General features: G+C 35.9%; 1 protein-coding gene across 1 annotated transcript in view; it reads left to right on the top strand.

Annotated features, from left to right (window-relative positions):
- The window catches only part of Phip (pleckstrin homology domain interacting protein), a 117,057-nt gene that overhangs the window by 22,618 nt on the left and 78,214 nt on the right, over window positions 1–16,225 (top strand). Inside the window, 1 exon segment of the mRNA XM_032909356.1 lies at window positions 7,645–7,805. Within this exon segment, the coding sequence (XP_032765247.1) occupies window positions 7,645–7,805 (161 nt within the window).

The raw sequence follows: 16,225 nt of genomic DNA, 5'->3' as shown, positions 1-16,225 counted from the left end.
TTTCTGCTAAAGTACCCAGTGCTGCTAACCTGAGTTCTTTCTTTGTGTCAGAAGGGGTTAGTGCTCAAGCTGTCCTGGGTACCTTCTGAGTTAAATACTTCTGTTCTTCATTTTCTCCACAACTGTTTTCTCACAGAAATTGTTTCCCTGGGTTTGGAATCTGCAGCTATATTTCTTGTGTTCATTGGGCTGACAGACAGGCTTTGCTTTGATAAATTTGTGGTTCTGGGGCTCTCCAGTGCTGATATTAAGGGAGAAACTGCTTTTCTACACTAGAATAGATATTATACCAAATGTTATATTCATCTTAAAGATCTTTTAAAAATTATGGTTAATTTTGATCTTGGAACTTGGGTAATTTATTACAGGTTTACTTGAATGCTTGCTCGTTTTACTTACTGAGTACTTTACAAATACAGAAAAACCCTAAACATTGTAGAGCCAAACAGTATTTCTGCTTTGGTACTTAATTGCTGATTTTTGCCATGGTCAGTGCTCTTCTGTGGCAGCTGTACTTGTATGCTTGTGCATGTGCGTAAGCGTGTGTGATTTTTTTTTTCCCCCTCCTGTAAATAAACTTGGTACAACTAATACCTGTATTATGAAAGAAATTGGGGTAACTTTGCTGAAGTTCATCTAAAATCATCAGCCTTGAAAATTTGGCCCAGCTATAGAAACTTGATAATGAAGATGTCATTTTATCAGCAAACAAGTCTAGATTTAGACTTGCAGCAAATGTTTTTACTTTATAATTTTTTCAAAGTTAGTTTCAAATAATCAGGAATATTTTTAAGTAGACTTATAATACCCAGAAATATTAAAATACCATTAATTATAAAACTCAGTAATGCTTAGTAATGGCATAGATTAGCCTACCACAATTGTTAATCACAGTTTAATAGAAAAGAGGAGCATGAGTAAAATGAAAGATAAAGTCTTTATAAGCTGTTTGAGTCACCTTTTTGTGTTGCTGTGAAGAGACGTTGTAACCAGGACAACTCTTGTAACAAGAAAAAGCATTTAATTGGGGACTGGCTTACTGTTTCACAAGTTTAGTTTATTATTATTATATGGCAGTTAACATGGCGTGTGTGTGTGTGTGTGTGTGTGTGTGTGTGTGTGTGTGTGTGTGGGCAGTCATGTTGCTGGAAAAGCAGTTAAAACATGTCCTGATCTACAGTGACAGATAGACAGACAGAGACAGAGACTGACTGCCTAGCATGGGCTTTTAATGCATCAAAGCCAACCACTAGTGACATATATCCTCCAAGGCCACACCCACCAGTCCCTTTAATCCTTACAAAGAATTTTGTTATCTAATGACTAAGAATTCAAATGAACCTATGGGAATGGGGCACAACATTCTATTCCCTTGTGTCCATACATTTATGGTTATGTCATAATGCAAAGTCCAACTTCAAAATCCTCATAGTCTTTCACAGTCTCAACATTTTTTAAAGTCTAGAGTCTCTTCTGAGACTTGGGCAATCTCGTAATTATAACCCTGTATAAAATCAAATTCTAAATGGCATAGAATATACATTACCATTCCAAAAGAGAGGAAGAGGAGTGTGGTGAAGAAATACTGGACCAAACAAGGCTAAAAGCCAACAGGGCAAACTCCAAATTGTCCATCTTCATATTTGAGATATTTAGGTTTCTAACTCCTTTCAGCTTTGTTAACTTAAACATACTTCTCTCTTGGGCTGGTTCTGCACCTGGTCTACAGCTTTCTTCAGCAGATATCCTACAACTCTGGCATCTCCACATCCAGGCTTTACCTTCATAGCTTCATTTAATGGCCTCTGGGGACTTCCATCCAGGGACACTCCCTGACTTCAGCGACTTTCCTTAGACATAGGGAGGCGTTCTACAACCTCTGTCATCTTTGACTCTTAAAACCAGAACCACATGGCCATGCCTGAAGATGTAAGTTCTTGCTGAGGCTAGAACTTGACCTCCTCTTTCATTTATATTTGCATCAACTTTCTGTTATCGATGGCTTCCTTCACTGCTTAAGCTTTCCTGTAATTCCTTTTCACAAGTTAGTTGGAAGCTTGGCTGGAGGGGTCTTGCACTGACTTTTATTCCACTTCCTTCATTCCATTTAGCATCAGACTCTAAGCTTTTTATCTCCTTGAGCACAGGACTTAACTCTATTACCTTACAGATGCTCTTTTTTCTCCTCAAATTGTGCATTTTGTATTTTTCCTTGCTTACATAGCTTCTTTTTATACAGATCTGCATAAGCGTGACCACTAATAACCACGTGGCACTGTTTATAGTAGGCTGTCTTGAAATTTCTTCTGACAACACCATTAATCCTAAACTCTTCAATTTATCTTCAGGAAGATATTTAGGACAAGGGCAGAAGGCAGCCATATCACAAGAATGGTCTCTAGGCCACTTTTTAATATTCTTCCCCTCTGCAACTTCCTGAGCTGGGTCTCCACACTTCAAATAGCCCTCTTACCGTCTCCTATGCTCCTATAAAGATGGCACATTAAGCTCCACTTAAAGTATTCAACTGTTTTTCTAGTTCTCCGAACCCCAGCATGGTCAGGCCTGTTATAGCAATACCTTACTCCTAGTACCAGCCAGACTTCGTCACTGTTATGTTACTGTTGAGACACCATGACTAAGACAAGTCTTAACAAGAGAAAGCATTAGGTTGGAGGTGTGCTCACAGTTTGAGCGGTTGGTTCATTATCATGGTGCGGAGCATGGTGGCGCTGTGCAGGTGCTGGAGAAGGAGTTGAGAGTTACCTCTTAAACTTCAGGCAGAGAGAGACTGGGTCTGGTATGGGATTTTGATATCTCAAAGCCCACCCCCAGTGACACTTTCTCCAACAAGGGCACACCTCCTAATCCTTTACTCCTTTCAAAGAGTTCTTTCTAGTACCTGGTTACTAAGCATTTAAATATGTGAACCTACGAGTGTTACTCCTAGAAATTCACTTTATAATGCATATTAAAGTTGTAAGTGTATTAAAGGCCTAACCATGGAATGTAAATCAAAAGTTTTAAACAATTAGATATATTTTATTTTACTGTTTTCCCAGTAGTAGGACTATTAAACTAGGAAAAAGTGAGACAGGAAAAATTGGTATTAGTAATTGTGTAAAATATACATTACTTAAAAGTCAAGTACGTTGTGAAAAATGAAAATTAGTTCTCACACCATGACTGAAAAAACTTGCTTAAGCTCACAAGAACTCACAGAGGCTGAAGTAGCACATGGTCCATATAGGCCAGGCCTACACCAGTTCCTCAGGATATATATTCTGTATGATTTCCAGTTTACTGTTTTTATGGGACCCCCTGAATGTACAAATAAGTGTGTTTCTGATTCTTGTACCTTTTCTTGGGCTCTTTTCCTTCTGTGATTTGTCGTGTCCATCTGGTCCAACTTCAATGTCATAAATATACATATATATATATATGTGTGTGTGTGTATATATATATATATATATATATATATATATATATATATTATGTTACTAATTTTTTTTCCCTAATGAGCAGAAAGGGAATGGATCAGGATGGGATGGAGAGGTGGGGAAAACTGGAAGGAATAGAGGGAGGGGGGTCTGTAATGAGAATATTTTACATGAGAAAAGAATCTGTAAGCAGGAGGAAAAACAGTATCATGCTTAACATCTCCATTGCTAGGTTTGAACACAAATATAGCATAGCTGTTAAAGTACTGTTTGTGAAGAACACTTGGACAATTGATGAAATGGCTTTCCGTGGGGGCTTGCATTATACTTTGCAATTACATTGTTATTTTTTAAATTAGCTATGCACCAGTATTGTAGTTAGAGAGATGAGTAAATTCTTGAAAAATAACTAGGAGAAGAGATTTGTTTGGGGAATTTTGTCATTCTGGTACAGAAATTAGTGGTTTTGAACTCTAAAGTTTGATAGCTTACATACACATACTTGTATTTTATATCTTACAGGTAATATTTGCAATGCCATGAGCTTTTCTTCTATAGTAGTTTATAGTGTTGTGCATACAGATTTTGATTGAAAGACTTCTGGATGATTTACTTTACAAATGACCTTGATTTTCACCATTTTCTCCCCCTTTATACATATTTTAAAGTGATTGATATTTCAAATGGCTAAACATAATTTCCAAATTTTTTAGTTTATTACTGATTTATTGCCAGAAAAATTGATTGAATGTATTTAATCGTGCTCTTATCTGCAAATGAAGTCAATTTAGCAGAGTAGTTAAAATACAAAGCAATATTTGAGATTACTTAAACTACAAAACAGTATTAAATACAAAACAAAATATATTACCTGTGGAGTTATGCATGTTATGGGAGGAAGCATGAAATAAATATGGTACATACAAATAGGTGCTTTTATGAAGATGTAAAAATAACCAAATACATGATTATCTAAAGGGTATCAAGAGTTAACTGGTGCAGTTTTCTATGGGCAAATGGGACATGGTTTTATTGAAAAGGTGACAGACATTGTTGGAAAGGTTAAAAATGCAACAGAAGCACCCCGCAGGGCAGGCAGAAGATACAGCTAATGCAAATCCTAAATGAGGAGCACATCTGACGCGCGGAAGGCTGGGCTGGGTTAGCAGCTGGAGATGACAAAGGAAGTCAGTCAGGTAGTGAACATCTCAGGTACTTCCTGTTGATGTAACGAAAGGGGAAAGAGTAGACTTGGCTTACAATTCCAGGTTACAGTACCTCATTAGAAGGGAAGTCATGGCATCAAGAATTTGAAATAGCTAGTTACATCGCATTTGCAGTCTAAAGTAGATAACAGTCAATTCATTCATGCACGCAGTGTACAACTTGCCCTCTTCATTTTATAGAGACCAGGATCCCTGCTCAGGGAATGGTCCCACCCACAACCAAAATGAGTTTTCCCACATTAATCAAGATAATCTCTCAGACATTCTCAGAGGTTAGTTTTAATATAGTAAATCCCTTTTAGAAATACCCCAGAGGCCTGCTTCCTAAGTGTCATGTTGACAGTATTAACCATCATATGACACAAGTTTATGTAAGACCTTGGTAGGTCAGTATCAGATAACATTTGTGATTATTTTGAATGAAATATTGTAGATTTGAGTAGAGAAGGTGGTGATCTTGGGACTTGAACTTTGGAAATTCACCAGTCTGCCTAGAAGGATAGTCTCTTGCTTTGGAGGATAAGAAAGAATTCCCAAGGGAAAATGATTTAGTATTACTTGGTATGGTGTAGAACTCTTTCCTATCACCTTAACCAGGAAAATAAATATACATTTAAACCACAGTTATATTTACATTTAATTTAAGAATTAAAGCTATAAATAATCTCATAGAAAGGAATAGTTAGTTGCTTTGTATCCTCTTACATCTATTCAACCAGGCTCATTTGAAAAATTGTTCTACTTTAATAAAATTTAAAAATTTTCTATAATTTGAGACATTTCCTTTTTACTCAAAAAATGTAACTAACTAGCTCATTTTTAGAATGTGAATAACTGCCATTTATCTTCCCCATGAAACTAAATTACATTGAACAGCCATTTATACCTTATTTAACCAAAATTCACTTATATTCCTTTTGTTTAAAAGGCTCACATTTGCTTGTGAATGAAATACACATTCTGTTTTTCAGTGAAATAGTTAAGATATAGGAGGATAGATAGATGTTATAGCAATGGTATAATAAAAGAAAAAAAGATATTTTGAGTCCTAGGGTATCTTTTCTGTTGTAAAAATGACCTACTTTTTTTGATATAGTCCGAGTTTTTTCAGATTTGGCTTTCTCAGTTGTATTTCAATTATATATTTTTTAACTCTCATAACTACAAGCTTTGAATCACCAACTCGATTACTTGGTAGCTCTCTCTCTCTTTATCTTGCTATGGTTGGTTGGTTAGTTTGTTTGTTAGTTGACAGCACGTCTACAGGAGAGGGTGCTGAGCAGTTAGCTGCTTGTTAAGTGTCGTTAAACATAGTGAAAGAGAGTTTCTTGTGCTTCTAGAATGGCTTAGTTGAAGACTTCACTGTTTCGAGGGATTCTTTTTTTTTTTTTTTCTAGTTGACTCAAATTTAATTCTAGCTATCTTGAAGCTTGAGTAAACCCTGTTTTTAAGGCAGTAATACATTTTATACATTATCAACTGTGATTTTTTTAATGTTATTCTCAAAATTTTGATTATGAGCCAGGGCTTGTCATTGTGAAATAATAATATTATTATATTAGTTGTCTCTAACAAGAGTGTCTTAATACCTTAACAGTGTTCAATATTTTTAAAAATCGAATTTCAAGTATTTTACAAGTTTTGGGTAGAAGGAATTGAAGTCCATTTGTTAACAGATGTCATCATTTGGGTCGCATGTCACTAGTTGCTTCCTTACAGTACAGGGAGGAGAGTCTGAGCTGTCAGAAATTACCAGGTTACTTCTGTGTGAGAGGAAAGCATGTCAGAGGGTAAACTGTCATGGAAGCTTGCATTTCCTGTAACTGAACTATTGTCTAAACTCGCTTAAACTCACTAAGTGAATTCACAGCTCTCAGGCTTTTCAGATGTTAGACTATTGAATAGTGTTTGTGGGCTGACAGCCGTGATTTATTATATGCAAGTCTGTAAGTCTATAGTCATAGGGCACACACGCATATGATTATTTTACCTCAAAATAGTATTACTTTAAAACCTGTGATGCATGTGTTTTTGTTATTTTTTTCAACAGGACTCCCAGAAATGTAGTGTGAGCCAAAAATTGCATGTAAAACAGTGGCTGAGATTCTTTACAATGTATCTGAAATAGTTATGTTTCATAAATATAAAGGATAATTTCTAGACTCTGATCTAAGTTAAAAAGCATATTATTGATGTGCGTGTGGACATGTATGTGAGTGTATGTGTATAAAGTATGCACACCATTTTTAAGAAATGTTCTGAATAAGTTCAAGTTAGAAACTCTTGTGCTAATTATACTCTAATATAGCTGGCAGTCTTCTTTGGGGAAATTAATCTGTTAAGAACAAAACTCAGAGTTATTAAGTTATGTAAAGAAAGTACAGTAGTAATTTAGTGAGATGGGACATTTTGTGTTGGAGTCAGTATATAAAGCGAAGATCAGCCTTAGGCCTAGAGGTCAGGATCCCTAAGTGCCTTCTGTTTTCACTCATGGGAAGGTTGGTTTGTTTGTTTTCCTTAAAAACATTTTGTGAGACATGTTTAAAGTATTTGAGTATATCAGTTGATGAAGAAAAATCACTACTCTCCAAATCTAACTGCTTTTGTAAGGAAACCTTAGGGAGCCTTGAAAAAGTATGGAGTGCTTTGTTTTAAAGCACTCTGGCTAAACAGTAAAGACGTTTGAGTTTTAGTCTCATGCTTTATCGTGACTTTGGACATATTATTTAACCGCATTGGTTATTTATGGGAATAATGAGGAAAGGACAGTTATTTCAAGGACCTTAATTAATTTTGTTGTTTATTTTGAAGACTAAACTACAAACCATATAGAATTCATCTTTTTTTCTCTTTCTCTTTTTTTTTTTTTTTTTAAAAACCAGCATGTGATAAGTGAAATAAATGAGTTCTTGAAGTCTGAATTTAAGAAACCTATTTTGTTTCTGGAGTACATTTATATTCCCCCATTTTCTTGGTAGCGGATACTCTGTTTTCAAGGAAGCTGAATGGGAAATACAGACTTGAGCGACTTGTTCCAACTGCAGTCTATCAGCATATGAAGATGCATAAGCGAATTCTTGGACACTTATCATCGGTGTACTGTGTAACTTTTGATCGAACTGGCAGGCGGATATTTACTGTAAGTCATTTTAAAGTCTTATCTTTACTGATAGATAGAATTGAAGAAACATTATACAATAACTTGAAGTAAAAAGTTTATTTTTTTCTTTTAATGAGAAAATGGAAATTTGGATAATTTTCAAAAGCATGCTCTAACAAGTTTCTACTTAAATTTGAACTTTTTCCAAGTTTAGAAGTTCCTAAATTTAGTCCTGTTTTAGTGTAATCACAGTAACATTATGTCCTGTGTCCTGCATACATGCATTTCTCAATATTAATATCAGATAGGCTGGTGGGCCTTTTATAAAATGCCGTGTAATATTTTCAAGTCTAGACTGAGCATGGGCAAATAGTAGAATAATATTATATGCAGAGAACCACTTGCTAACCCAAGAAAATTTTCTTTAAATAGTGTTGGAACTTTTGTGCATGTCTGACATTCTTCGCTCAGGATTTTGTCATCCTTAACACCTAATTCTTTAAAAAATCTGATGATTTTAAAGAGTTGCTTTGGGAATTGTTTGGAATTTGGTTTCTCCTAACCTTCATGGAAAAGGAGCAGGGCTTTTCAGCTTTAAGTGAGAAAAAATACTTTGGAAGTATTTCAAGTTATTTATTCAAGGGCCTTAACTATTATACTCAGTAAGGATAGTGTTTATCATACTACTGTGGTTATACTTATTGAACATTATCCTTTGGGCTGAAAGTATGCATTTATACAGTCCTTAATTGCTTTCGAAACAGGAAAATAAAGGATAGAACTTCTGATAGAAATACCAATTTCTCAGCAATCGATGGAAACAAATAGACACCCACAGCCAAACATTAGGGGATGCTTGAGGAATTCTGTGAGCGAGTGGAAGAAGGATTGTAGGAGCCAGGGGGACGGTCAAGGACACCACAAGAAAACCCACAGAATCAACTCATAGTGTGCTCATAGAGAGATTCACAGAGACTAAACTGACGGTTAACCAGGAGCCTGCATGGGACTGACCTAGACCATCAGTGTATATGCTAAGGTTGTGTACCTTGGTTTTCCTGTGAGACTCCTCTAACAGTGGGAGCAGGGACTGTCTTACTCTTGACAACTTTTGGGGCCCTTTTCCTCATACTGAGTTGCCTTGTCCAACCTAATTGCGACTTGAATTGCCAAGGCTGGTTGATGTCCATAGAAAGTCTACCCTTTCCTGAAGAGAAACAGGATGAGTGGATGGTTGGGGGTGGTGGTTCAGAGGGAAGATGTGTGTGTGTGTGTGTGTGTGTGTGTGTGTGTGTGTGTGTGTGTGTGTGTGTGTGTGTGTGTGTGTGTGGTGTGTGTGTGTGGGATGTAAAAATTGGGATGTAAAATAATAATAAAAAAAAATAAAAATAAATTTCCATTTCTGACTTTGGGAAACCACTTCTAACTTTTAAGATTTACTTATTTATTTTATGCATAGGATTGTGTTTTGCCTTCATGCATATGATGTGCATGCCTGGTACCCATGTAGTTCAGAAGAAAGCATCAGATTTCCTGAAGTCCAGAAGGCACACACACAGAAGGGAAGAAAAGTAACATAGTAATGATTATATGGTCTTGCCTAGACTCTAAAAGATATTTGTAAGAATATGATATAATTTGCTAATTTTGCCAAATTCATAGTTTCAGTTATCTGATGATTTAGTAATTACTTTAAAATAGTACCTTGGAGTAGAAATGCTAAGAAAGCATTTTTTTTTATAGTATATTTCATTTATTTACATTTCAAAGTTATTTCCTTTCCTGGTTTCCTCTCCACAAATCCCTTATTCTATCCCCGCTCCTTTCCCTGCTTCCATGAGGGTGCTCCTCTACCCACCCACTACCCCTGCCTACCCACACTGGCATTCCCCTACACTGAGGCATTGAGCCTTCACAGGACCAAGGGCTGCTGCTCCAATTGATTCCCGAAAAGGCCAGTCTCTGCTACATGTGCTGCTGGAGCAATGGGTCCTTCCACGTGTAATCTTTGGTTGGTGGATTAGTCCGTGGGAGCATTGAGGGTCTGGTTGGTTGATATTACTGTTCTTCCTATGGGGTTGCAAACCCCTTCAACTCCTTCAGTCCTTTCTCTAGTTCCTCCACTGGGGATGTTTTTATTTTTTAAAATTCACTTTCTATTTATATACATTTTTGTGTGTGTGCCTGCAGGAGCAAGGTGTTAGATTTCCTGGAACTCGAGTTAGAGTCAGGTGTGAATATCCTCATGGGTGATGGCACCCAACTGGGCTTTTCAGTATATGCCCCTTAACCTCTGAGCTATACCTTTACGTGTAAGACCTGATTTTTACAATTTACTTTTTTGTATTATCACTTCAGATGATAATAGGGCACCTTTATATACTGCTCATAATACCTTGTAAAGTTGAACTTAGAGGTATTTTCTCATTGAACTAGAGGCACACTACATGCTGAACTCACTGGTGCTTGCTTTAAAATTTGGTCTTAAAAATTGAGTAAAGATTGGTTAAGCTTGTGATAGTAGTTCATGGGCAACATGAAATTCACATGTCAACATGTTGATATAATTTATTGGAATGAAATTTTGGTAAAGGACTATGCAATATTTTCTTTTCATGTATTTGGTATTTTAAGATGTTCAGTTTTAATACTGAGTTGCTAGTGCTATTTGAAAGCTTTTTCGAAAGACAAGAGCACTAGCTTTGGCATTAGAATGCTCTAGTCCCAGCTTTACCATGTTCTTTATCATGTCCAGAGAGGGGAATGGATAATAATAGCCAAGTGGGTTTTGAGGGAGTACGTAAAACATTGCAGTGATCATTACCCATCTAGGACTACAGAAAAAACCATTACATTTTACCTATAGCTGTTAATTCTAGACAGACTTAAAACAAACATTATTTAGTTTACCCTTCTAAATGCTTGTGTGATGCTAGAGTTTGATTCAAGCCCTAAGCCACTGAACCATGTTCAACCTCTAGCTAAACTTTTGTTTATAAATGCTGTGAAAGGTTTTGGAGGAAATTGGTGAGTGAAGGTTTTGTGTTAGGAAACGTTATTTTTGCTAGTGTGTTTTAATAATATTTCCTAGTAGAATATTTTTTAAGAGAAAGGAAGTAGCATAATTATCAAGTTAGGTTTTACTTTCTAATTTTCACTTAATCTTATAATCTTTTTACTCAATTTCAGAATCACTGCCTGAAATGTTAATGAAAGAAAAGCAGACATGATGAATTCTCAGGACTAAGGCAACAATATTAACATCCATTGAGTGTGTAAAAGGCAGATCCCAGTTAGGTGTGGTGATGCATTGCCTTTAATCCCAGCACAAAGCAGGGCTGGCTCTGTTAGGGAGTTCAGGCCAGCCAAGCACATAAAGTGAGGCACACGTAGTCTGTCCAAGAAAGTAGAGAGTCGGAGAAGGGGAGAGAAGGAGAGGGAGACAGATCCTTCATCTCCTTTCCAGAAATGTAAAATGTATTTCTTTTCCATTGAGATTAAGGCAAAGGAACATAAAATGCCACGTTTATTAGAAGTTACAGTAATGAATATGGATTAGTGTATTTCTTTAGTAAATATGAATTTTTTTACCAATCACTTTTAAGAATTTAAAATGTAAAAATTGAAAACATCTGTATATAATAATAAACTGATAGTAGTGATACTGCGATTTTTGTTTTTGATAGAAGATACCTAAATTAATGAGGTATGTTAAAATAAGTCCATAATTCATCCTTACCATTTCTATGGTAAGGGAATTTGCTAGAGAAGAACACCTTAGCTGAATTGAGTGGATATTGCAGAGTTAGAGAAAGCTGTTTATGAATTTTAAGGAACTATAACATAATTTTCATTATCGGATATAGCACAGAATTATTGATGGGTTTTCATTGAGCATGAAGTAGAAATAGTGATGGGAACAAATTCATCAGGTTCCTATACAACCTGCTAAAGAGTAAATAAATAGAAGTGTTCTCATTGAAGGCAGGGAGAACAAATGATGCATTCAAAGAGTATCTACATCAGGTTTCAGATTAAGATAGAGCAACAGAAAACAGGCTGGTCTGCAATTCACCATCTTTCTGTCTCATGTTCAGCCAGAATGCTGGGATTGTGGGTGCACACTACCACTCCTTGCAGAATATCTTTTAATGGATCCTATTGTGGTATATGGATTAAAATAAAAGTGATGTTGGGGGTGGTATAAATTGAAAAAATTCTGGCACTTAGCCATGAAACAAAGCAGAGCTTGAACAGTCACAGGGAAATGAGAGTTAGATCAGCACATTAAAAATAGATTTATAGGATTCAAAAGACTGATTTATATATATATACATATATATATGTATATATATATATGGACAAGTATGAGAGGACATGTATTTAACTTGTTTTACAGAAAGTTATCTTTCTTACTGTGTCAGGCATTTAAGCAGAAAAGGCTGCCAAGGTGGAACACGCTCTCTTGTGTCTTTGAGATGTCTGTGTGGGAAGCCAAGTAGACATTCTCAAGAATAATGGGAACTCGAAAGTGAGATCTTGTCTACAAGATTCAGCTTAAAAATTACTTATATGGGAAACAACATTACAGATGAAGAAAGCTTAATCTTCAACTTTTAAAGCTGACAAGGGAGCGTCATTACTGGCATAGGCAGTTGGCCCCTGTTCTGGGTGATTTCGTGTAGGTAGGATAAGCGTGTCTGTCTTAAAAGCCAAGAGAGGAGATTGTCATGAAAGACAAAAGACTAAGGCAAAGTAAGAGTGAAGGTGTCTTATCAGCTTTATTAATGATTGCTTCGATTTTAATGTTTGTAGTTCCCCCTCTCAAACTATTTTAAAAATATCCTGAAACCAAATGCCTATATTAAGAGGTATGCCTTTTGGTAATGGTTAGGTTATGCCTTAGTGAATGAGCTGGCTTGCTTATTAAACGAGGCCCAAGGGACTTGTCTCCTGTCATGTCTGTTAGCAGTTGCCACTTAGGAAGTAGATACAGAGATTTTTTACTAGATACTGAATCTCTTAGTCTCTGCCTCTTAGACTTAACCAGCCTCCAGAATTCTGAGCATTGTGTGGCTATTGTTTATAGATTACCGAGCCAAAGGTATTGTTACAGTAACTCCAATAGATTAAGACAGGAAACTTTGACAAATGCTAAATGTTGCCACTTCTGTGTTTTAATTTCATTGTTACTTTCCCTATATATCAGATGCAAGGCCTGCTTATTATTTTTTACAACTTTCTACTACTTACTCCCTTTGCTAGTGATTGGATTGTTTTCTCAAACCATTCATGTGGTTAATTTCTTTATTAGCAGGTTGAGGCTGGTAGAGAGGATCTTGGTTTGAAGATATTGACATAATCTTGCAGTATGCCCCAAAAGGTACCAATTGTTTAAGAGGAGAAATTGGAGGTGAGAAAACCAGGATACTTTAGAAATAACATGATGAAATTAATTTTACTAGTTGTAGGATATATTGACACTTCATTCAGAAAAGTGTTATAATAAGGAGAATGTTGCATCTTTGTGGTGACATTTGTGCAAAGACATTACCTGTATCTGTTTATAAAAAGACACATTCTGCAGAGCCAGGCTCTGAGGTATTATATGGCCAATATTTACTTTGAATACATAAATAGATTCTAGCTATCAGAGTCTGAAGAAATGTGGCAGTTAAGTGTAATGTGTATATGGAGTCTAGGGCAAAAAAAGGAAAAAAAATTCATCATGAGTAGAATTGACAGACTGAATGGACCTTGCAGATTGAAATTAATATTATTTATATTAGCTTACTTGCTTATTCAGAAAGGGTCCATCTCTTAATTTAGGTCTGCAGACCTGCTCCTAAGTAGTTCAGAAAAAGACATTTCTCTCTGTTTATGTCTCTGTTTCTGTGTTTGTCTTTGTGTCTGTCACAGCATGTAAGTATGTAATGGTTATAGGGAAGAAATAGTACTGAAGTGGTATGTAATGATTATTGGGGAAAGAAATGGTCCTGGAGCACATACAGGAAAATCTTTAAGGGATTAATGGATCTGTGATTGAGATATGACAGACATTTTATGATTCTTGTAGTTTATCTCAAATTGAAAAAAAGTACATCACTGGGAAAGCTGCAGCTGAACTGGCCTTACCCTTGACAGGCAAATGCTTTAGAACTGAGCTATATCTATGGTGTAAAAATGCTTCATGAAGAAAGAATTCAAGGTTATTTATATAGAAGCAATTATACTCTTATTTGGTATGTTTTGTTAGTGTTGTCAAGGAAAGGTATATTTAGGGGAATGTTAATTGTGAAAAAAACTGTTACTGGGAAGGAACACCTGAGGATAAGAGATGACTTTTTGATAACACAGAAAATCTGAAGGAAGAAAGGTCGAGGAGTGCTTAAATAGGAATGTTTGGACTGATTTATTTGAACTGGTTAGAACAATATTGATGTAGGCCTATAATTAACAGACTTTACTTACAATATAAAGTATTGTATCTGGTTAGAATCCTGGACAGGGAATGGTACTGAATTCTAGAGGTTAATGATAAACCTTGGCAGCCAGAAAGAATGGTAAGTAGGAACCACCTAAAAGGAGAAGCTTGCTGAATATGCTTAGTCTTTCAAATAAAAGTGGGGATTTTTAATTTCTAGTATTGCAAAAGTAGTAGCATACTTACATTGGTTTTAGGTTTAGAGCCTATGATGATTGCTAAGTTGATTCAATGTTAGCATTACTGATATAGACAGACAGGAACATAAGAACATTGAGAAGAAGGGAATGATTGACCTTGAAATTTCCTAGCTAATTTTTAAGGGAAGTAAAACAGAATTCTTGGTAGATTAGCAATATAGTCAGTGCCCTTTTCTTCAAAATAGTTTATACATAGATTAGAAACAATTTGGTAGCACATAAGATGTCTTGGTGGGTAAGGGAACTTGTTTCCTAAGCTTGGTGATTGATCTGACTATGATCCTTGGAACCCAAGTAAAAGTGGAGGAGAGAATTGGCCCTGCAGTTACCTTTTGACCTGCTTTATGCCCACTAATCCCTGCTCCTTCGCTGCCCCCCGCCCCCAGTGTTTGAAAGCTTGCACACACAGCATCATGGGCTCTTAATTAAAAAAAAAAAATGTCTTTTAAAAATTTGAACAGTCTTTAGTTCTGACCATCTACTTTTTTAGGTTGAGTAAGAGTTAAGTTGAGGTGTACATTATTCTAAAAGTAAAAAAGCAACTGACTTTTGAAGTCCTTAGAGAAAGATTATGGTTCTATTCATTCTACTAGAAAATAGTGGGTTTTTAATTGAAAATTAAGAGCTCAAGGTTTTTTTTTTTCTGTCAAAATTATAATTTCTTATTGGAATTTATAATGGTGATCTATTTTTTCCCCTCAAAAAATCTATAGGCTTACATTTAAAGGTCATCTTAGCAAAATTGCCCTGTTTCCAGATGTGTACAGTTTTCTACCTACACAAACATGAACCTATACTTTTAACACTTTTCTTCTCTATCATATTATATATTTTCATTTCATATTTTACATACTCGTCACTTGAAAAAACATGTATTTAGTGTGTGTGAAGTGAGTTTATGTATACATGTGTGTAGAGTGCTCATGCACAGAAACCAGGAGAGATTGTTGGTGCCCTCTACCACTCTTGTCCTGTTCTTTTGAGTAGAGGTTATCTCTCCCCGAACCTGGGGCTCCTCTTTTCTCTTATAGGCTGTGGAATCAGCAAGCCCGGGTGATCTACCTATCCTCATCCCCTTGAAGTTACAGGCTGCTGGAGTTACAGGCACTTGCAGAATATTTAATGGATGCTGGGATCTGAACTCAGGAGGAACTAACTCTTAACCCCAAGTCATTTCTCCAGCCCCGATGCTTGTCTCCTCTAATCCTCTAGCTTTGTTTTATAGCAGCAACTGTAAAGGATTTTATTTACATAGGCAAGAGTTATCTATTGGATTAGCCATATTAAAAACAACTTTCAAGTTCTGAAACAGCTTTCCCTTTAATAAATAAATAACAAATAACTACATTAAAACTTGCTTTTCAGAAAGTAGTTAAAATTTGTGAATATAGATTTTAGGCTTTTTTTTCTGCATCAGATTTATATGGTTTACAGTTTTGTGTTGATGCTTAATGAATTTTTTTATGTTGTAAATATGGCATTTATTTTCTGAAACCCAAGGAAAGTTAGAAAGTCTGCATTACACAGTAGAGGGCCTTATTAGACCTGTAGAAAGTCGGATTCTCAGAAGACATGACTGGATGTCCTCTCAGATGTCCTCTCGGGTGTGTGGACCAGTATCTAAAAGAGTGCAGGCACCTCTCCCTGCCAGATGCTGTTCTTCCTTACACTTTATTTTATTTTTTAAAAAATGGCCATTTATAGGGACCTCATTAATTTATAAAATTTTAGGTAGATATTTTGCCCATAGTTAAAGATCTATATATATGCTAATA

The sequence above is a fragment of the Rattus rattus genome, chromosome 8 (assembly GCF_011064425.1).
Source record: "Rattus rattus isolate New Zealand chromosome 8, Rrattus_CSIRO_v1, whole genome shotgun sequence".
NCBI lineage: Eukaryota > Metazoa > Chordata > Mammalia > Rodentia > Muridae > Rattus > Rattus rattus.
Note: the sequence above shows the minus strand (reverse complement) of the source record. Positions and strands in the feature narration are given on the sequence as shown.